This window comes from Taeniopygia guttata, chromosome 30 (genome assembly GCF_048771995.1).
Source record: "Taeniopygia guttata chromosome 30, bTaeGut7.mat, whole genome shotgun sequence".
NCBI lineage: Eukaryota > Metazoa > Chordata > Aves > Passeriformes > Estrildidae > Taeniopygia > Taeniopygia guttata.
Genome location: NC_133055.1, coordinates 7,940,368 through 7,962,478, shown reverse-complemented (window position 1 = coordinate 7,962,478; position 22,111 = coordinate 7,940,368). Strand labels below are relative to the sequence as shown.

At 58.8% G+C, this 22,111-nt stretch overlaps 3 protein-coding genes and 1 pseudogene across 4 annotated transcripts in view; 1 reads left to right on the top strand and 3 right to left on the bottom strand.

Annotated features, from left to right (window-relative positions):
* LOC140680874 (uncharacterized) overlaps window positions 1-22,111 on the top strand; it is a 989,054-nt gene that overhangs the window by 714,080 nt on the left and 252,863 nt on the right. The window contains 1 exon segment of the mRNA XM_072919755.1: window positions 14,851-15,038. Coding sequence (XP_072775856.1) covers window positions 14,851-15,038 — 188 coding nt within the window.
* The window catches only part of LOC100230077 (uncharacterized), a 674,623-nt pseudogene continuing 653,720 nt past the window's right edge, over window positions 1,209-22,111 (bottom strand).
* On the bottom strand, window positions 6,971-11,110 carry LOC116807048 (uncharacterized). Of its 2 annotated transcripts, XM_072919777.1 has the most exons (3): window positions 10,737-11,110; window positions 8,940-8,975; window positions 6,971-8,431 (listed from the first exon to the last, which is right to left on the bottom strand). In XM_072919777.1, the coding sequence occupies exons 1-3, from the start codon at window positions 11,087-11,089 to the stop codon at window positions 7,438-7,440; spliced, it is 1,383 nt and encodes a 460-aa protein (XP_072775878.1). In that variant the 5' UTR covers window positions 11,090-11,110; the 3' UTR covers window positions 6,971-7,437. The 2 variants fall into 2 exon arrangements, with proteins under 2 accessions (XP_072775878.1, XP_072775879.1); XM_072919778.1 differs by lacking the exon at window positions 8,940-8,975 and having other exon boundaries at window positions 10,737-11,108.
* On the bottom strand, window positions 19,176-20,123 carry LOC140680898 (olfactory receptor 14J1-like). Its single transcript, XM_072919802.1, has one exon. It carries the CDS (start codon window positions 20,121-20,123, stop codon window positions 19,191-19,193), a length of 933 nt encoding a protein of 310 aa, XP_072775903.1. The 3' UTR covers window positions 19,176-19,190.

The window sequence follows — 22,111 nt, the reverse complement described above, 5'->3', positions numbered from 1 at the left end:
GGCAATGGATGAGCATGCTTTAGAACTGCTTGTAACACAGTGTTTGTAGAAGACACAGTATTAGATCCTAAAAATCATTCAAACTTATGTGCTTGCAACTTCACTAAAACTACAGGATTGATTTGTTCTCAGAAAATTGCTTTAATATTGATTCTATTAGATTGTTATTTAATCAATGATTTTCAGTAGATTTGCCTGTTCCCCCCACAGCAATTTCAATAGACTCTCATTGCTCTGCATGTTCTCTCCTTTTCCCTCTGTGGACTATAACTGGACCCCTGGGCTGGGCAGGACTTTGCAGACTCTCCCCAGCACAACAAGACGGATCCCCATAGTCCGGACCAGTGAGGATCTGGCCTGTGCTGGCAGCTATTCCCATCCCCCTCTCCTCTCTCTCCCTCTCTAGCCTTCTTATTTCTTTTCTGATCCCACTATGGTATTTATTGTTTTGGCCCCTAATAAAGGTGCATTTGTTGTGATTAAACTGATAGTCCCCTGCTGTTTGTCTTTTGCACTTTGGGATTGGCTAAGGAACCATCACGACACCCGCTACCAGCGGATGGTGACACCCCCCAGGAGACCTGGCCCGAGCTCCCCCTCCCCACTCACCTGCGGGATGGGGGGGCAATGATCCCACAGGTGGGGGCTGCGAATTCAGGCAGGGCTCGACCGCGTGATTCTCTCTGCTCTGCTCCATCCGCTTTTAAACCTCCTCTTCCTCTTCCTGCCGCCCCTCCTCTTCCATCCCCCCTCCTCCTCCTCCTCCTCCCTAAGCCCACCTCCCGCTCCGCCTTCATTCCTCCCCCTCCTCTTCCCCGGCAGCACTGGGAGGGACTGGGCTCTACCGGAATCCTACTGGGATCCTACTGGGAGTGACTGGGACTGTACTGGTATCATACTGGGATCATACTGGAACCGTACTGGGGTCGAATGGGACTGTACTGGCTTTGCACAGACACCATAGTGCCCCACACAATCCCCGCTCCCGAAGGCCGAACCGTGAGGGGAAAGGGGTGAGGAAAGGGCAGGACCGTGAGGGGAAAGGGGCGAGGAAAGGGCGGGACCGTGAGGGGAAACGGGGCGAGGAAAGGGAAAACCGTGAGGGGAAAGGGGTGGCTCAGGCCAAGGGCGGAACTGTGAGGGGACGCTCTGTGAGGCGGCGCTCTGCAAACAGAACTGCCACGGACGGAAAATGAACGGCAAAGAAATCAGTAAGTCTGAAAGTTTTATTTGCTATCAAATACATCCCAGCCACCCAGCCCCACACAATCCCCATCCCACCGTTCCAAATTGGGATTCCACTTCTCCCAATCTCCTCCCAGCCCCATCTCAGCGTGGCAGATGTAGAATCAAGAGTGTTTGGTGTGGGATTGAAGTTTTTTTTTTTTGTGGTGGCAACAAGTAATTTGAGGTGGGATTAAGGCTCTGTGGGTTAAAATTCAGTTGTTTTAAGAGGGATGTGAGTGGTTTTGAGGTGAAAGAGCGATCCCTCTTGGCCCTTGGAGCACAGAGAGATTGAGAAGAGAAAAAAATTAAGGTCAACACGAAAGGAGAAGCAGCAAGGTGTGTTCCCAACATGGATGACAGGGCATGTGGGTCACCAGGGCTGTGCCCAATGTGGGTCCTCCAGTGGGGGATGGAGTTTAGCTCTTCTCGCACTCGGGGCACTCGCAGGGCTTCCCTTACCGGTGCCTCCGTTGGTGTTCGGTCAAGTGGGAGCTCTGTGAGAATCTCTTCCCACACTCAGAACACTCGTAGGGCCTCTCCCCAGTGTGGATGCGCTGGTGCCTGAGGAGGTGGGAGTTCTGCCTGAATCCCTTCCCGCAGTTGGGGCAGCAGAAGGGCCTCTCCTCTGTGTGAATCCGATAGTGCTGGAGGAGACAGGAGCTGGTCTGAAACCCCTTCCCACACTCAGAACACTCGTAGGGCCTCTCCCCAGTGTGGGTCCTCTGGTGCTTGATCAGGCTGGAGCTCTGGCTGAAGCTCTTCCCACACTCCCCACACTCGTAGGGCCTCTCCCCAGTGTGGATGCGGCGATGCTGGATGAGGGTGGAGTTCTGCCTGAATCCCTTCCCGCAGTCGGGGCAGCAGAAGGGCCTCTCCTCCCTGTGAACCCGATAGTGCTTGAGGAGACACGAGCTGGTCTGAAACCTCTTCCCACACTTGGAACACTCGTAGGGTCTCTCCCCAGTGTGGGTCCTCTGGTGCTTGATCAGGATGGAGCTGTAGGTGAAGCTCTTCCCACACTTCCCACACTTGTAGGGCCTCTCCCCGGTGTGGATGCGGCGATGCCTGGTGAGGCTGGAGTTCTGCCTGAATCCCTTCCCGCAGTCGGGGCAGCAGAAGGGCCTCTCCTCCCTGTGAACCCAATAGTGCCGGAGGAGACAGGAGCTGATCTGAAACCTCTTCCCACACTTGGAACACTCGTATGGCCTCTCCCCAGTGTGGATCACCTGGTGCCGGATCAGGCTGGAGCTCCGGCTGAAGTTCTTCCCACACTCCCCACACTCATAGGACTTCTCCCCACTGTGGGTCCTCTGGTGCAGAATCAGCTCGGGCCTCGTCCTGAAGCCCTTCCCACACTCCGAGCACTTGTGGGGCTTCTCCCCATCATGGAGCTGCTCAGGGACCCCCAGCTCCGAGCTCTGGCTCCATCTTCGGCCGCCTCCCCAGCCCAGGGTGGGTCTTTCCCCCTCAGATCCCCGCGATCTGCGTTTGCAGCCCCTCCTCGTGAGGGATCTCCGGGGCTTTTCCTCCCCGTCAGGTTCCTGCGCCCTGGAGCCGCTCAAAACGGCCTCTTCCACCAGGTTCTGCCGCGGGGATTTGTCCTCCCTGCTCTCCATCCTCAGCTCCTGCTCTGCGGGAGGAAGGACAAGGAGAGGCTCTTCCTCTTCCTCGCAGCCTCCTAGGGCCTGGGAATGGGAAATCCTGGTTTGGGGAAAACAAGGGATGAGCACGTTGAGTTGGAAGCTCCCTCTGTCCCAGCCCATCTCTAGAAGTCCCTGGGCACCTGGGCTCCATAAAAACCTCCCAAACACCGAGATCCAGCCCTGAAAAAGCCTCCCAGGAGTTCCCCGTCCCTGCTCCCTCCCCTTTGCTGTTCGGGCTCCCCCCTGTCCCAGCTGCTGGGGTCACGCTTGGATTGGGGGTCCCCCTTCTCCTCGCTGCCCGCCCTCCCCAGGCTGCCGCGAGTCCCAGCAATCCCAAAAGCTCCCCCCTCTTGGCTCTCCCCATTCAGGGGTGCCGGGGCTGTTTGGGCTCCCGGGCTCCCTTCTCCCCCTCTTCCCTGCTCTGGGCTGCCGGGGCTCCAAGGAGTCCCATCAAGGGGCCTTTTCTGCTCAGCTTCGCAGTTCTTCCTTCTCCAAACATCTCCCCAAAAAACCCAACCCAGGCACCCCCCAGGAGACCTGGCCCGAGCTCCCCCTCCCCGCTCACCTGCGGGATGGGGGGCGATGATCCCACAGGTGGGGGCTGCGAATTCAGGCAGGGCTGACCGCGTGCTTCTCTCTGCTCTGCTCTATCTGCCTTTAAAACTCCTCTTCCTCTTCCTGCCGCCCCTCCTCTTCCATCCCCCCTCCTCCTCCTCCTCCTCCTCCTCCTCCTCCCTAAGCCACCTCCCGCTCCTCCTCCATCCCTGCCCTTCTCTCCCTGCCTTTCCTTCCCCCTCCTCCTGCTCTCTAACCCCACCGCCTTCTGCTCCCTCATCCCTCATCTTCCATCCCTCCTCTTCCTCCTCCTGTGTCCCGGCCCCTCCCTCCTGTCCTCCTTTATCCCTTCCCTTCCATCCCCCCTCCTCCTCCTCCTCCTCCTGCCCCTCGCTATCCCCACCTCCTTCTCCTCTTCCATCCCTCCCCTTCCATACCCCCTCCTCCTCCTCCTCCCCATCCCCACCTCCCACTCCTCCTTCATCCCTGCCCTTCCCTCCCTCCTCCTCCTCCCCCAGCAGCAGTGACACCCTCGGTTCCCGTTCCCGCAGCCCCGGCAGCCCGCGGCAGGAGCGGGGATGGAGCCGGGACAGGTCGGGATGGGCAGCGCGGGGCTCTCGGCTGCTCCCAGCCGCTGTTCCCGGGGGGAACCCGGCCCGGGCCAAAGGAGAGGCAAACTGGGGAAACTGGGGGCTGCACATCCAAACTGGGGCTGCCTGCGGACCCTGCCTGGGCACTGCCGGCCCTTGGGGCTCCTCTCAGGAGATCAGGAGGGGGGAACGCAGAGAGGGCTCGGGGATGCCAGGAGTGGCAGCACTGGGAGGGACTGGGCTCTGCTGGGACCCTACTGGGAGGGACTGGGACTGTGCTGGCTTTGTCCTGACACCATACTGGGATCATACTGGGAGGGACTGGGACTGGGCTGCTTTTGTGCTGACACCATACTGGGATCATACTGGGAGGGACTGGGATGGAACTGGTTAGTACTGGGATGAACTGGGATGGACTGGGAGGTTACTGATTTGGGGTTTGGGGTTACTGGGAGGGGATTGGGAGGTACTGGGATGGACTGGGACATTACTGGTTTGCACTGGGATGAACTGGGAGGGACTGGGAGGGACTGGGATGAACTGGGAATGGGGTTTGGGGTTACTGGGATGAACTGGGAGTTATTGGTTTGGGGTTTAGGGTTAGTGGGAGGGGATTGGGATGGACTGGGATGAACTGGGAGTTACTGGTTTGGGGTTTGGGGTTACTGGGAGGGGATTGGGATGGACTGGGATGAACTGGGAGTTACTGGTTTGGGGTTACTGGGAGGGGATTGGGATGGACTGGGATGAACTGGGAGTTACTGGGATGGACTGGGGCCATACTGGGATGAACTGGAAGGGACTGGGAAGCCAAACTGGGCAAACTGGGAGAGACTGGGAAGCCAAACTGGGCAAACTGGGAGAGACTGGGAAGCCAAACTGGGCAAACTGGGAGGGACTGGGAATGGGAACTGAGCAAGCTGGGAGTTACTGGGAGGGAACCGGGAGGTTACTGGGATTAACTGGGAGTTACTGGAACGTTACTGGGATGGACTGGGAGGGGATTTGGTCTCACTGCGATGAACTGGGGCCATACTGGGGCGTTACTGGTTTGAACTGGGAGGAACTGGGAGCTCTGGGGGGGGGGGAGGCTGGGCTCGCTCCGGGCCGGTTCCATTCCCACCCGCGGGGGGGTGGGGGGGGGGGAAGGAGCCGTTCCCTCACCATTTCCTCAGCTGGGCGCGGCGCGCTGCGGGACCTGCGGGCGGCAGCGGAGCTCGGGGCGGATCCCGGCGCTGATCCCGGTGATCCCGGCGGGATCCGCTCCCCCTTTCCCCGATCCCGGCACCCACCGGAGCGGCGGCGGCGGCGGCTGCGGAGGGCGGCGCGGGGGCTGCTGGGAATGGCGGCGGCTGTGGCAGGCGTGGGGCATGCCGGGATACACCGAGGCAAACGGCGCGGCGCCATGTTGTCGCGCCGCGCGGCTCGCTTTACGGCGGTGTGGCGAGGTGAGGGTGTCGCGAAGCGGCAGGCGCGGTTTGCTTTACGGCGGTGTGGCGGGGAACATTGGAGAACATCTGAGAACATCAGCAAACGGTTGGGAACGGCTGGGAACGGCCCCACAGGAGCTCCAGAGGAGCTCTATCCAGAGGCACCTGGGAGCCTTCAGCAATCCAGCCAGCAATGCACAGGCAGGAGGACACGAATGGCGCTTCCTGCCTGGGACAGGGCTTGTGGCAGCAAAGGCCTGTGCCAAAGCACTCAGGCAGCTGCAGCGGGAGGCAGGAGAGCTGGCAGCTCCGTGTCCGTGTGTCCCCATGTCCGTGTGTCCCCGTGTCCGTGTGTCCCCGTGTCCCTGTGTCCCCGTGTCCGTGTGTCCCCGTGTCCGTGTGTCCCATGTCCGTGTGTCCCCGTGTCCCTGTGTCCCCGTGTCCCTGTGTCCTCGTGTCCATGTGTCCCCGTGTCCTTGTGTCCCCGTGTCCCTGTGTCCGTGTGTCCCCGTGTCCGTGTGTCCCCGTTTCCATGTGTCCCCGTGTATGTGTGTCCCATGTCCGTGTCTCCCCGTGTCCGTGTGTCCCGTGTCCGTGTGTCCGCTGCCCGCTCGCCCCCGTGCCCAGCCCTGCGCTCCCTGGGGCAGCCCCTGAGCCTGTCCAAACACGGGAACTTTGCCCTGTTCAGCCCAGACCTGGCTTGCTTTGCTTGCTTCTGCTTTTGCCTTTGCTTCCTAGTTAGGTTACCTAAGCAGTCCAATTCTTTCCCTGGACTGTTTTTTTTCCTTTCCTCTTCCGGAATACCATCCAACCTGCTCCGGACTGGGATCTGGGAAACACTGAGGAGCTCCAAGATCCTGTATTTTGTGATCTGCAGCAGCCATCCCCAGTGCTGGAGAGCTGCTCTCTAACCCCACCGCCTTCTGCTCCCTCATCCCTCATCTTCCATCGCTCCTCCTCCTCCTCCTGTGTCCCGTCCCCTCCTGCCTGTCCTCCTTTATCCTTTCCCTTCCATCCCCCCTCCTCCTCCTACTTCTGCCCCTCGCTATCCCCACCTCCTTCTCCTCTTCCATCCCTCCTCCTCCTCCTCCTCCTCCTCCCGCTCCTCCTTCATCCCTCCCCCTCCTCCTCCCCGGCAGCGCTGGGAGGGACTGGGCTCTACCGGAATCCTACTGGGATCCTACTGGGAGTGACTGGGACTGTACTGGTATCATACTGGGATCATACTGGAACCGTACTGGGATCGAATGGGACTGTACTGGCTTTGCACAGACACCATATTGCCCCACACAATCCCCGCGCCCGAAGGCCGAACCGTGAGGGGAAAGGGGCGAGGAAAGGGCGGGACCGTGAGGGGAAAGGGGCGAGGAAAGGGCGGGACCGTGAGGGGAAAGGGGCGAGGAAAGGGCGGGACCGTGAGGGGAAAGGGGCGGCTCAGGCCAAGGGCGGAACTGTGAGGGGACGCTCTGTGAGGCGGCGCTCTGCAAACAGAACTGCCATGGACTGGAGATGAACGGCAAAGAAATACTAACTCTGAAAGTTTTATTTGCTATCAAATACATCCCAGCCACCCAGCCCCACACAATCCCCATCTCACCGCTCCAAATTGGGATCCCACTTCTCCCGATCTCCTCCCAAACACATCTCAGCCTGGCAGCTGTGGATTCGAGTGAGTTGAAGTGGGATTAAGTTTTTTTTGAGGTGGGAACAAGCAATTTGAGGTGGGATTGAGGCTCTGTGGGTTAAAATTCAGTTGTTTTCAGTGGGATGTGAGTGGTTTTGAGGTGAAAGATCGATCCCTCTTGGCTTTTGGAGTGCAGAGAGTTTGAGAGGAGAAAAAAATAAAGGTCAACACAAAAGGAGAAGCAGCCAGGTGTGTTCCCAACAAGGATCACAGGGAATATGGGTCACCAGGGCTGTGCCCAATGTGGGTCCTCCAGTGGGGGATGGAGTTTAGCTCTTCTCGCACTCGGGGCACTCGCAGGGCTTCCCTTACCGGTGCCTCCGTTGGTGTTTGGTCAAGATAGAGCTCTGTGAGAATCTCTTCCCACACTTCCCACACTCGTAGGGCCTCTCCCCAGTGTGGATGCGGCGATGACGGATGAGGGTGAAGTTGTGCCTGAATCCCTTCCTGCAGTTGGGGCAGCAGAAGGGCCTCTCCTCTGTGTGACTCTGATAGTGCCGGAGGAGACAGGAGCTGGTCTGAAACCCCTTCCCACACTCAGAACACTCGTAGGGCCTCTCCCCAGTGTGGGTCCTCTGGTGCTTAATCAGGCTGGAGCTCCGGCTGAAGCTCTTCCCACACTCCCCACACTCGTAGGGCCTCTCCCCAGTGTGGATGCGGCGATGCTGGATGAGGGTGGAGATGTGCCTGAATCCCTTCCCGCAGTCGGGGCAGCAGAAGGGCCTCTCCTCCCTGTGAACCGGATAGTGCCGGAGGAGACACGAGCTGGTCGGAAAACTCTTCCCACACTTGGAACACTCGTATGGCCTCTCCCCAGTGTGGATCACCTGGTGCCGGATCAGGCTGGAGCTCCGGCTGAAGTTCTTCCCACACTCCCCACACTCATTGGACTTCTCCCCACTGTGGGTCCTCTGGTGCACGATCAGCTCGGGCCTCGTCCTGAAGCCCTTCCCACACTCCGAGCACTTGTGGGGCTTCTCCCCATCATGGAGCTGCTCAGGGACCCCCAGCTCCGAGCTCCGGCTCCATCTCCGGCCGCCTCCCCGGCCCAGGGTGGGTCTTTCCCCTTCAGATCCCCGCGATCTGCGTTTGCAGCCCCTCCTCGTGCGGGAGCTCCGGGGCTTTTCCTCCCCGTTGGGTTCCTGTGCCCTGAAGCCGCTCAAAACGGCCTCTTCCACCAGGTTCTGCTGGGGGGATTTGTCCTCCCTGCTCTCCATCCTCAGCTCCTGCTCTGGGGGAGGAAGGACAAGGAGAGGCTCTTCCTCTTCCTCGCAGCCTCCCAGGGGCTGGGAATGGGAAATCCTGGTTTGGGGAAAACAAGGGATGAGTACGTTGAGTTGGAAGCTCCCTCTGTCCCAGTCCATCCCTAGAAGTCCCTGGCTACCTGGGCTCCATAAAAACCTCCCGAACACCGAGATCCAGCCCTAAAAAAGCCTCCCAGGAGTTCCCCGTCCCTGCTGCCTCCCCTTTGCTGTTCGGGGCTCCCCCCTGTCCCAGCTGCTGGGGTCACGCTTGGATTGGGGGTCCCCCTTCTCCTCACTGCCCGCCCTCCCCAGGCTGCCGGGAGTCCCAGCAATCCCAAAAGCTCCCCCCTCTTGGCTCTCCCCATTCAGGGGTGCCGGGGCTGTTTGGGCTCCTGGGCTCCCTTCTCCCCTTCTTCCCTGCTCTGGGCTGCTGGGGCTCCAAGGAGTCCCCCCAAGGGGCCTTTTCTGCTCAGCTTCACAGTTCTTCCTTCTCCAAACATCTCCCCAAAAAACCCAACCCAGGCACCCCCCAGGAGACCTGGCCCGAGCTCCCCCTCCCCGCTCACCTGCGGGATGGGGGGCGATGATCCCACAGGTGGGGGCTGCGAATTCAGGCAGGGCTGACCGCGTGCTCCTCTCTGCTCTGCTCCATCTGCCTTTAAAACTCCTCTTCCTCTTCCTGCCGCCCCTCCTCTTCCATCCCCCCTCCTCCTCCTCCTCCTCCTCCTCCTCCTCCTCCCTAAGCCACCTCCCGCTCCTCCTCCATCCCTGCCCTTCTCTCCCTGCCTTTCCTTCCCCCTCCTACTGCTCTCTAACCCCACCGCCTTCTGCTCCCTAATCCCTCATCTTCCATCCCTCCTCTTCCTCCTCCTGTGTCCCGGCCCCTCCCTCCTGTCCTCCTTTATCCCTTCCCTTCCATCCCCCCTCCTCCTCCTCCTCCTCCTCCTCTTCGTTATCCCCACCTCCTTCTCCTCTTCCATCCCTCCCCTTCCATACCCCCTCTTCCTCCTCCTCCCCATCCCCACCTCCCGCTCCTCCTTCATCCCTGCCCTTCCCTCCCTCCTCCTCCTCCCCCAGCAGCAGCGACACCCTCGGTTCCCGTTCCCGCAGCCCCGGCAGCCCGCGGCAGGAGTGGGGATGGAGCCGGGACAGGTCGGGATGGGCAGCGCGGGGCTCTCGGCTGCTCCCAGCCGCTGTTCCCGGGGGGAACCCGGCCCGGGCCAAAGGAGAGGCAAACTGGGGAAACTGGGGGCTGCACATCCAAACTGGGGCTGCCTGCGGACCCTGCCTGGGCACTGCCGGCCCTTGGGGCTCCTCTCAGGAGATCAGGAGGGGGGAACGCAGAGAGGGCTGGGGGATGCCAGGAGTGGCAGCACTGGGAGGGACTGGGCTCTGCTGGGACCCTACTGGGAGGGACTGGGACTGTGCTGGCTTTGTCCTGACACCATACTGGGATCATACTGGGAGGGACTGGGACTGTGCTGGCTTTGTCCTGACACCATACTGGGATCATACTGGGAGGGACTGGGACTGGGCTGCTTTTGTGCTGACACCATACTGGGATCATACTGGGAGGGACTGGGATGGAACTGGTTAGTACTGGGATGAACTGGGATGGACTGGGAGGTTACTGGTTTGGGGTTACTGGGAGGGGATTGGGAGGTACTGGGATGGACTGGGACATTACTGGTTTGCACTGGGATGAACTGGGAGGGACTGGGAGGGACTGGGATGAACTGGGAATGGGGTTTGGGGTTACTGGGATGAACTGGGAGTTACTGGTTTGGGGTTTAGGGTTAGTGGGAGGGGATTGGGATGGACTGGGATGAACTGGGAGTTACTGGTTTGGGGTTTGGGGTTACTGGGAGGGGATTGGGAGGGACTGGGATGAACTGGGAGTTACTGGGATGGACTGGGGCCATACTGGGATGAACTGGGAGGGACTGGGAAGCCAAACTGGGCAAACTGGGAGAGACTGGGAAGCCAAACTGGGAGAGACTGGGAAGCCAAACTGGGCAAACTGGGAGGGACTCGGATCGTACTGGGAGGGACTGGGAATGGGAACTGAGCAAGCTGGGAGTTACTGGGAGGGAACCGGGAGGTTACTGGGATTAACTGGGAGTTACTGGAACGTTACTGGGATGGACTGGGAGGGGATTTGGGCTCACTGGGATGAACTGGGGCCATACTGGGGCGTTACTGGTTTGAACTGGGAGGAACTGGGAGCTCTGGGGGGGGGGGGGCGGGGCTCGCTCCGGGCCGGTTCCATTCCCACCCGCGGGGGGGGGCGGGGCTCGCTCCGGGCCGGTTCCATTCCCAACCGCGGGGGGGTGGGGGTGGGGGGGAAGGAGCCGTTCCCTCACCATTTCCTCAGCTGGGCGCGGCGCGCTGCGGGACCTGCGGACGGCAGCGGAGCTCGGGGCGGATCCCGGCGCTGATCCCGGTGATCCCGGCGGGATCCGCTCCCCCTTTCCCCGATCCCGGCACCCACCGGAGCGGCGGCGGCGGCGGCTGCGGAGGGCGGCGCGGGGGCTGCCGGGAATGGCGGCGGCTGTGGCGGGCGCGGGGCATGCCGGGATACACCGAGGCAAACGACGCGGCGCCATGTTGTCGCCCGCGCGGCTCGCTTTACGGCGGTGTGGCGAGGTGAGGGTGTCGCGAAGCGGCAGGCGCGGTTTGCTTTACGGCGGTGTGGCGGGGAACATCTGGAGAACATCTGAGACCATCTGAGAACATCTGGAAACGGTTGGGAACGGCTGGGAACGGCCCCAGAGGAGCTCCAGAGGAGCTCTATCCAGAGGCACCTGGGAGCCTTCAGCAATCCAGCCAGCAACGCACGGGCAGGAGGACACGGATGGCGCTTCCTGCCTGGGACAGGGCTTGTGGCAGCAAAGGCCTGTGCCAAAGCACTCGGGCAGCTGCAGCGGGAGGCAGGAGAGCTGGAAGCTCCGTGTCCGTGTGTCCCCATGTCCGTGTGTCCCCGTGTCCGTGTGTCCCGTGTCCGTGTGTCCCGTGTCCGTGTGTCCCCGTGTCCATGTGTCCCGTGTCCGTGTGTCCCCGTGTCCGTGTGTCCCGTGTCCCTGTGTCCCCGTGTCCATGTGTCCCGTGTCCGTGTGTCCCCGTGTCTGTGTGTCCCCGTGTCCCTGTGTCCCCGTGTCCGTGTGTCCCGTGTCCGTGTGTCCCCATGTCCGTGTGTCCCTGTGTCCGTGTGTCCCCGTGTCCGTGTGTCCCGTGTCCGTGTGTCCCCGTGTCCGTGTGTCCCTGTGTCCCTGTGTCCCCGTGTCCGTGTGTCCCATGTCCGTGTGTCCCCGTGTCCCTGTGTCCCCGTGTCCGTGTGTCCCGTGTCCGTGTGTCCCCGTGTCCGTGTGTCCCCGTGTCCCTGTGTCCCCGTGTCCGTGTGTCCCGTGTCCGTGTGTCCCCGTGTCCCTGTGTCCCCGTGTCCGTGTGTCCCGTGTCCGTGTGTCCCCGTGTCCGTGTGTCCCCGTGTCCCTGTGTCCCCGTGTCCGTGTGTCCCGTGTCCGTGTGTCCCCGTGTCCCTGTGTCCCCGTGTCCGTGTGTCCCGTGTCCGTGTGTCCCCGTGTCCGTGTGTCCCCGTGTCCCTGTGTCCCCGTGTCCGTGTGTCCCGTGTCCGTGTGTCCCCGTGTCCCTGTGTCCCCGTGTCCGTGTGTCCGCTGCCCGCTCGCCCCCGTGTCCAGCCCCGCGCTCCCCGGGGCAGCCCCTGAGCCTGTCCAAACACGGGAACTTTGCCCTGTTCAGCCCAGACCTGGCTTGCTTTGCTTGCTTCTGCTTTTGCCTTTGCTTCCTAGTTAGGTTACCTAAGCAGTCCAATTCTTTCCCTGGACTGTTTTTTTTCCTTTCCTCTTCCGGAATACCATCCAACCTGCTCTGGACTGGGATCTGGGAAACACTGAGGAACAGACAAGAGTTTCTTGTTTTAAATAGAATGTATGCATAACCATGAAGGATATATGAATATGCAATAGTGTAGTTTTAAGGGTGATTCCTTTGTTCACAAGGTATGCTTGTTGTGGCTTAAGTGCCCGAGAGCTCCGGGCTGGAGCGGAGGGGCTGCGGGAGGAGGAGGAGGGACAGGAGGAGCGGCGGGAGCAGGAGCGGGAGAATCCCGCCGCTCGCACCGCCCGCACGCCGGGGCTGCAGCACCCCCTGCCCCGCCAGCATCGCCCCAGCCCCGAGCCGCAGGGCAGGGGGAGGCCGAGCTCGCCCCGGCTCTATCGAGGGGTCTCCGGGAGGATTTTTCTGGAGAGCGCTCGGAGCCGGCAGATGCCGAGCCCCGGATCCCTCCGGGCTCCCCAAGAGGAGCTTTTTCGGGGGGAGAGGAGCTGTGATCGCCCCTCGGAGGGTCCCGGGGGACCACGCGGGGCTGGCCCGGTGCTGACAGGGCGGGACATTGGTTTTGGGGATCCCCGTGAGAGCCGGGGCTGCGGAACGTGGGACCCCCGGGGCGGCAGAGGGGAAGGGGCGATACCGGAGCTGGGGGACCCCCGGCAGCCGGAGATGAGGCGGGGACGGGACCCCTGAGCCTGGCAGGGCCTGTCCTGGGGTGACCTCACAATGCTCGAACCCCCATTGGTCCGTTTGGCCCCGAAATGAGTTCTGCACCTTCAGGGCTGGTTCTGAGAGCGAAGAGGGGGAGGAAGAAGCGCGCAGTTTGTTTTCAGGAGCTGCACTCACCCCTCCACATTCCGGCTCCTGGGCTGCTGAGATGCCTTAAGGAGCTGGGACAGAGGCCAGACGGAGCCAAGAGGAATAAAGTGGATATTTATTGAAGTGCCTTCAAAGGCCAGGCCACACCCCGGCAGTACCGGAGCCAGGGTCGGGGCTCTGCCCGGATGGCTCCGAGATGGAAGCAAAAGAGGGCTTGGCCATGAGAGCTCACATTTTTATAAGTGTTAGTCCGTTTGCATACAGGATTTAACAGCCCAATTAATAGCTTCAAATTATGAACTTTCATCCTCCTTGCTTGCCTGCCCTATGCTTTTCCTGTTGTTTGTGCTTTGGGCCTGAAGTTTGAAGAGATTGTCCTTGACTCTCCAGCTAGAACAGGATTGTTTTGTCTTCACCACCCTGTGAAAAGATCCCAGGAACACTTAATCTAAAGCTAGAAGCTGCACACCAAAACAGAACAGAAAAACTTAAACCTGAGGTATCAGTTGTCTGCCAACAGACAGCAGGACAGAACTCTCCTTTGCTTTTAGTTAGTTTTTAGCTCACTGAGGCAGAGAAGTTCCCTGGGCTGTGGTTTTTCTTTTTCTTCTGAACTGTTTAAACCTGCTCTGGACTGAACACCAGAAGAGCACCAGCAGCTCACACCTGTGGGTCACCGGGCTGGGCCTGGGCCATGGAGGGACTGATCAGAGACTGAGTGAGCCGAGCTGCAGCCCACGGAGGGACTTTCTGAGTTTGTCATCTCTTTTGGAGCAACAACAGGTTTTATTGTTTAATATTGTTCATGTTTTGTGCTGGTGAATGCTTTGCCTGTTAAATAAACAGTTTTTTTCTACTTTTCTCCAAGGAAATCTTTTCCCAAACTGTTTGGGGGAGAGGCTGCTTGAATCTGCTTTCTAGAAAACCCTTTGGGGGTTTTCTCCCAAATTTGCCCTAAACCAGGACAGGGTGATGGGGAGGGGGTGACCCCCAAATGCCTGGACTGGGGGGAGGCTGGAGAGGGGGACCCTTGTACTGCAAAACCCCCCCAGCATCCCTAAGCAGGACCCTGGAGAAGGGGGATCCCCAGGACCCTCGAGGATCCCCTGCAGCCCTGAGATGGGAAACACCAGAACCCCAGAGAAATGAGACTTGAAATGGGACACTCCTGGTGGCTTTTTTTTATTAACTCGTGATTTTTTGAGGTTTTTATGGACACCTGGAGACTTCTGGAAATGGATTTGGGCAGGAGGAATCCCCAACCCAAGGCGTTCACACCTTGTTTTTCCCCACACCAGGATTTCCCACTCCCAAACTTTGGCTGGATGGAGGAGAAGGCTGTGAGGAAAATGCCCTGGGACACCGAGGCAGGTGAGGAGGAAGTCAGTGCCCCTTTCCCCCTCTCTCCTGCTCCATCTCCCAGCCCAGCACGGCCCCGGCTGCAGGAGAGCCCCGCTGCCGGTGCCCTCCTGCCGGGGACGCACTGGGGGGATCTCCTTGCCCTTCCCTCTGGCACGGAGGCAAATCCCATCCTCTCCTTGTCCTTCCTCCCCCAGAGCAGGAGCTGAGGATGGAGACCAGGGAGGACAAATCCACCCAGCAGAACATCGTGGAAGAGGCTGTTTTGAGTGGCTCCATGGCTGAGGAATCAAATGGGGAGGAAAAGCCCCAGAGATCCCACAGGAGGAGGGGCTGCAAACGCAGATCGTGGGGATCTGAGGGGGAAAGATCCACACAGTGCCAGGAAGGTGGGCAGAGCTTCAGCCAGGGATCAGAGCTGGTGATCCAGGAGCAGCCTCGTGACAGGGAGAGGCCCTACGAGTGCTCGGAGTGTGGGAAGAGCTTCAGGAAGAGTTTCAACCTGATCTGCCACCAGAGGTTCCACACTGGGGAGAGGCCCTACGAGTGTCCTGAGTGTGGGAAGAGGTTTCACACCAGCTCCCATCTCCTTGTACATCAGCGGATTCACAGACAGGAGAGGCCCTTCCGCTGCCCCGACTGCGGGATGGGCTTCAAGCACAACTCCACCCTCGTCACCCACCGGCGAATCCACACCGGGGAGAGGCCCTACGAGTGTCCCCGGTGTGGGAAGAGCTTCTCAGACCGCTCATTCTTTACCCGGCACCAGCGGAGGCACCGGTAAGGGAAGCCCTGCGAGAACCCCGCCTGCAGGAAGAGCTTCGTGCGCTGCTCCAGCTCCATCCCCATCAGAGGACCCACCCTGGTCAGAGCCCTGGTGACCCACATTCCCTGTGATACACAGAGGGAAGTGGCTGCTGTTATTTTATTTTGCTTCTTATTATCTTTTATCTTCCTCCCTTCAAAACACAGAAAATTGGGGTTAAAATCAACAAATTCATCAAAAGCATCTAAAGCCTCACATTTTACTTGTGTTTTGAGGAATTTTGGGTTCCAGGAGATATCTGTGAGGGTATGGGGGAGTTTGGGGGCTATTTGGTTTAGTTGTCTTTATTTCTTGGCACTCCAAAAGATGAGAGGGACTGATCTTTCTGCCCAAATCCACTCAGTGCCACTAAAAACTACTCAATCCCACCCCAAAATTACTCAATTCCACCACCTCTCAGGGTGAAATTGGGTTGGAAGGGGATTGGGCAATGCGGGATGCAAATCAGGAGGGGTGAGATGAGCATTGGGTGGGGTGGGATGGGTGGGATGGGGATTGGGAGGTGTGAAATGGGGGAAGTACAGCTTGGGAAGGGGTCTTGATGTCCAGGAGGGGTCGCATGGGTAGAGGTTGGCATTTGGGAGGTGGGGTGGGGTCTGGAATGAGACAGCCAAAGTTTGGGGATGATTAAGATAGGGGGAGCCCATTACTGGGTGAGTTTTTGAATAGTCTCTATTCATGAGGAGCTGCTGGGGTGTCTCACATTCCTGAGGCAGTTTTGGGGCACTCCCCAGCTCTTGGGGGGTTTCCTGAGAGCAGCTCCATGGAGCCCCATGGCCAGGGGTGGTTGCCATGGGCCTGAGCTCAGAGCTGTGCCAGAGTCCATTGCCTCGGTGCTGAGAGGAGAGAAATGATGAATGGCCCCAGACATCTCCAGTGGGTGTTTGTGGAAGCCTGTGAGCTTACTGGGGAGAGGGCAAAAGCGATCCCCTGGAGAAATGCACCGTAGGCTCTGGGCATTCCTCACAGCTCAGGGTGAGGACAGAAGCTTCCCCCATGGTGCTCTGCAGCACTGTGTTAATTTGTCCCAGTTCTGTCCCCATTGGCCCGTTGGCCTTTCCTACCCCTTTTACCCTGATATGTTCATGTTCTAGCAAGTTCTCCCTTCCCTATTTTCCCATTGGTTTATGTGCCCACCTATCCACCCTGCCATTCCCTATTAGTCCCTTTCCCTGTGTACCACCCCTAAACCCTGAGATCCCTGACGCTCTCCTCCAGCCCCTCTTTTCCTGTATTTACACCCTAAACCCTCCTTTGTCTTTGTCTTTAACCCCCAGAGCCCTGGAGCGTCAGACCCTGATAAACCCTCGTTGGAGCTCCATGCCTGGGCCCTCCCGTGTCCTCACTGCCGAGCTGCTCCGTGTGTGTGTGTGTGTGCTGGGCTCCCGTGGCTCTGCCCGTTAGCACAAAACACTCCCAGGGAAAGTTGTGCCGCCACCACCACAGACTGACAGTGTCCCTGGGGACCAAGAGGCCACTGCGACACTGAGGGACCAAGGAGAGCATTGCTGCCCTGCCAGGCCTCATGGAACCAAGGATCCACTGTGACACTGCAGGGCCTTGGGGACCACGGTGACATTGTGACACTGCAGGGCCCAAGGATCCAAGGGACTTTGTGACACCAAGGGGTCCCATGGAACCAAAGGGACATTGTGACACTGGGAGGCCTCATGGAGTCATGGAGACCATTGGGACACTCTGGGGCCTCATGGAACCCTGGTGACACCAAGTTGTCTGGGAGGGTCTGGTGTAACCAAAGGGACATTGTGACACTGAGGGGCCCCTTGGAACCAAGGACATCTTTGCAGATGACACCAAGCTGGATGTGAGTGTTGATCTGCTGGAGGGTAGGAGGGCTGTGCACAGGGACTGGACAGGCTGGATCCAGGGCCCAAACCCAACAAGGTGAGGTTTAACAAGTCCAAGTGCCGGGTCCTGCACTTTGGCCACAACAACCCCTGCAGCGCTACAGGCTGGGGACAGAGTGGCTGGACAGCAGCCAGGCAGAAAGGGACCTGCAGGGACTGATGGACAGCAGGCTGGACATGAGCCAGCCGTGTGCCCAGGTGGCCAAGAAGGACAATGGCTCCTGGCCTGGATCAGGAATGGTGTGGCCAGCAGGACCAGGGCAGTGATTCTTCCCCTGTGCTGGGCACTGGTTGGGCAGCACCTCGAGTGCTGTGTCCAGTTCTGGGCCCCCCAATTTAGGAAGGACATGGAGGGGCTGGAGCATGTCCAGAGAAGGGCAACAAGGCTGGTGAGGTGTGTGCAGCACAAGTCCTGTGAGGAGCAGCTGAAGGAGCTGGGGTTGTTTATCCAGGAGAAGAGGAGGCTCAGGGGAGACAAGGCAGTGTCAGGGCACAGGTTGGACTTGATGATCTCCAAGGTCTTTTCCAACCTTGCTGATTCTGGGATTCTCTGAATCCACCCTTGGAGCAGTTGCACGAGGAGCCCTGGGCCTCCTCTTGAGAAGCTCCAGCAGCCCAGGTCCCTCAGCTTCTCCTCACAGCCCCAAAGCCCATCCTGTCAGTCCTGCAGAGCCTCTGCAGCTCCTCCTCCCTGCCCAGAACAGGGAGCCCCACAGCCAGACACAGCAGCCCAGATGTGCCCCCCTGGCCTGGGGTGCCTCTGGCAAGGGAGCAGCAGGGAGAACTGCAGGAGCCTGTAGGCAATTCCTGAAGAACTTGTGGGATGATCCTGCTCCCTAAGAGAGGTTCTGGAGCCATTTTGGGAACTGGAGGCCAGAGAGGAAAGAGCAAACAGGGATGGGCAGCTTGCAGGAGAGGGAAAAGGGGCGGGCAGCAGGAAGAAATCTGTAGCAGGGGGAATAAAGAAAGCAAAAGTGAAGCCAAGGAAATGCTCAGGGCAGTTTGGGGGTGGCTGCCAGGCAGCCCTGGCTCTGAGCAGCAGCGTCTGCAGTGGGACAGGAAACTCCCAGCTGATGGGAACAAACTTTCTGGCTGACTGCAGATGCCAGGACAAAGCTGAGTGGTTTCCCTGGTGTCCCCCAGCCCTTCCTGGCCCCAGGGGCTGATGGCATTTGTGCTCCCCCAGGTTCATGTCCCCACAGCAGCAGCACGGGGGTGTTCCCGCCTGCTGTGTGCAGTGCAAACAGGGGCTGCTGAGCCAGTGCTGCCGTGTCTGTGCCTGCAAGGATGCGGCACCTCTGTGAGCTGGGGGAGAGGCCAGGGCTGCAGAGGGGGGATGTTGTTGGCAGCTCCATGAGGACGCTCTGGGACGCTGCCCTGGGCTGTGCAGCGCACTGGGGATGGATCAGCCCCTGCTCTGCTGCTCCTTCCCGTCTCCCCCAGGGCCCTTGCAGAGCACCAGCCGTGCTGTTTGCCCCCAGCCTGCCCACGGCCAGCCTGGGGCTGCTCACGGGGGTTTTCTATGCTGAGCATTGGCCTGGCCGTGTTCTTGAGAGAGCCTGGGCAAGGAGCCTGGAGCCCCCAGGCCCTGGCCTGAGGTGTCAGCGCTGCCCCAGCAGTGCCCATGGCCTGTCCCTGCTGCAGCCCCAGCACTGCCACCCCCAGGACTGTGCCCGGCCCCGAGAGCACTCAGGCCCTGCAGCAACACCAGGGCCACCAGGGCAGCGGGGCAGGGCCACGGGAGCAGCACTGGCAGCACCAAGTGCTGCTGCTCCTGGGCACAGCTGCTGTGCCAGCACTGATCTGCCCCAGCTCTGCACACAGACATTGCTGCTGCAGCTCCAGAGAAGGCAACAAAAGGGCATCTCTGCAGAAAACTCTGCTGGGACATCCTTTAGTTCCTTTAAAGACACCGAGAGCGTAGCCCCTCATTGACACAGTCTATCGGTGACAGTAAAGTTGAAAAGTAACCAAATGAGAAATGACAAAACAATGGCATTTGTTTGTGGACAATATTTTAAAATGAAAACAAAGGGAAAACAACCACAACCAAAGAAAAATAAAGATGAATAATTTTACAAGCGATTTGCAGAAAAAGGCTAGGAATTACTGTTCTGAAACCATGCAGTCATCAGTGTCCACACTGCAGCCTTGAGCTCCTGGTTCCTCAGGCTGTAGATGAGGGGGTTCAGGGCTGGAGGCACCACCGAGTACAGAACTGACAGGGCCAGATCCAGGGATGGGGAGGACATCGAGGGAGGCTTGAGATTGGCAAATGCTGCAGTGTTGACAAACAGGGAGACCACAACCAGGTGAGGGAGGCAGGTGGAAAAGGCTTTCTGCCGTCCCTGCTCAGAGGGGATCCTCAGCACAGCCCTGAAGATCTGCACATAGGAGAAAACAATGAACACAAAACAGCCGAGTCCTAAACAAACACTAACAGCAATGAGCCCAAGTTCCCTGAGATAAGAGCAGGAGAGCTTGAGGATCTGTGGGATTTCACAGAAGAACTGGTCCATGGCATTGCCGTGGCACAGGGGCAGGGAAAATGTATTGGCTGTGTGCAGCAGAGCATTGAGAAAGGCACTGGCCCAGGCAGCTGCTGCCATGTGGGCACAAGCTCTGCTGCCCAGGAGGGTCCCATAGTGCAGGGGTTTGCAGATGGACACGTAGCGGTCGTAGCACATGATGGTCAGGATGGAAAACTCTGCTGAGATGAAAAACATGAAGAAAAAGAGCTGAGCAGCACATCCTGTGTAGGAGATGTCCCTGGTGTCCCAGCGGGAATTGTGCATGGCTTTGGGGACAGTGGTGCAGATGGAGCCCAGGTCGCTGAGGGCCAGGTTGAGCAGGAAGAAGAACATGGGTGTGTGCAGGTGGTGGCCGCAGGCTACGGCGCTGATGATGAGGCCGTTGCCCAGGAGGGCAGCCAGGGAGATGCCCAGGAAGAGGCAGAAGTGCAGGAGCTGCAGCTGCCGCGTGTCTGCCAGTGCCAGCAGGAGGAAGTGGCTGATGGAGCTGCTGTTGGACATTTGCTGTGGCTGCACATGGGCACCTGTTCACAGAAAAGGATAGTTAAGTTTTGGAGGAGTTACCTGTAACCAAAATCAAAGCCATTTCCCATACACCCTCCTCTGTGACACACAAGGATATTCTTCTGTGTTTAAGAGCTTAGAGGTTTTCATTTTAAGCTCCCCCTATGTCTCTCCTGCTATTTTTGGATATCAGAAATGCTCAGCATTTCTGCTGCCCTCCAGGAGAACAGAGTTGGTTCCCTGAGGCTACAGGATGAGTGGAGACTGGGGAGACATGGTCTGTCACTTCATTCTGCTTGGAGTTTCTCTGGGCTTTCATTTTCTCACATGAAGGATGTTCACACTCCCATGTTTGTCTTACAAACCCCCAGGTACTGCTGAGAGCAGATGGATCCACCACTGCCCAGCTCCACATTTGCAGCCAAGGACTCACGTTGCTCATTTCACCAACCCAGCAGCATTTTCAGTGTCAAAACACCTCTGCTTTCCCTATCAATCTTATAACTCAGATGTGCTCTAGGACAGGTTTGCTCCCTGGATTGAAGATATCAGCTTGGTCTGAAATCTCAGGGAGACTTCCAAGTGTCCTTCTGATGGCACTGGATGAAGGGAGATGCAGCTCCGTCCCTGGCTGCACTGCCAGCATTGCCCAGAGCCGGGCACTGGGGACAGCTGTGTCACCCTGAGCCAGCTGTGCCCCCTGCCAGAGCCCCCAGTGCCAGGCAGCTGCTCCCAGCCCTGTGCTCTGCAGAGGGAACTGGGCCCGGGGCTGCAGAGCTGCCCCACGGCTCTGCTGCAGCTCTGCCTGCACAGGAGGGGCTGCACGCCTTGGAGCCCCGGCCCTGAGGGCAGAGGCTTGGCTGGGGGACAGGAGGGAGGGGGCTTGTGCAGACGGAGGGGCTGCACTGGAGGGGCTCCTCTGGCCATCTCTAAACTCTCCCTGCCACAGCATTTCTGGGCTTTGTTTTCTCTCCTTCCCTGATCTTCTCTCTGCTTCCTGGAGATTTTCCTCCTGCAGGTGTTTCCCTGTGCTTGATCTCTCTGTGCCAGCACTCCCAGACCCCAAATCTCTGTGCATCCTCCTTGGCCTGACAGAACCCTGCCTGTTTGCAGGGCACTGGCTGGGGCAGGTTCTGTTTGCAGCTTGGAGCAAGGACAGCTCAGACTGAGCCTGATGGCTCCAGCAAAGGTGATGCTGCTGCTGTCCATGGGCAGAGTGGCTGAAAGCACATTAGGGATCTCCTGTGAACGTATTGATCACTAAAATAACAGTTTGGATATCTCATGCACTTGTCAAAATTCATAAACCACCATTAATATTTACCCCCTTCCCTGTCACTCTCCAATAATAGGAAACTGAATAAAAAGTCTTAGGAAATATCCTCCTTTTTATCAAAATCGTTGTCTTGGAAAAATTCTATGAGTGATCAGAACCTCTCAGCATCTCAGAGCTTTATGAGCATTTCACCTGCCCTGCACCAGAAATGCTCAGAGTTGTACTCACAGAGTCTGTGGGCATTGGGAAGTTCCAGCTTTAGGAGATCACTACAGGAGCTGCAGCTGCATTGTCCTGCAGCCAGAGGTTCCTGTGCCAAGGGCTGGCAGTGATTCTGCCCCAGGCACTTCTCAGCCCCTTCCCAGCCCTGACTGACTGAAGCTCTCTGTGCCTCTGTGCTGTGCCCGGGCTGGCTGCAGGCAGTGCCCCAGCCCTGCTGGGCTGCGAGAAGAGCTGCTCAGCAAGAGAAATGTGCTTTTGAAGCTCTCCTTGGTTACCAGGATCACCCTCTGTGCCAGGAGCCCGGCCCAGCTCAGCAGCACAGACACAGCACAAGGACTTTAATGACCCTCTGGGGCTTTGTGCTCAGGCCCTGAACATCAGGCCCCGAGAGGGAGCTGCAGAAACCTCTCCAGAACTCCAAGTCAGAATCCAACTCCAAAGTTTCTTGGACTTTTAATGGGTCCCACTGAGGGACACGACTGAGAAA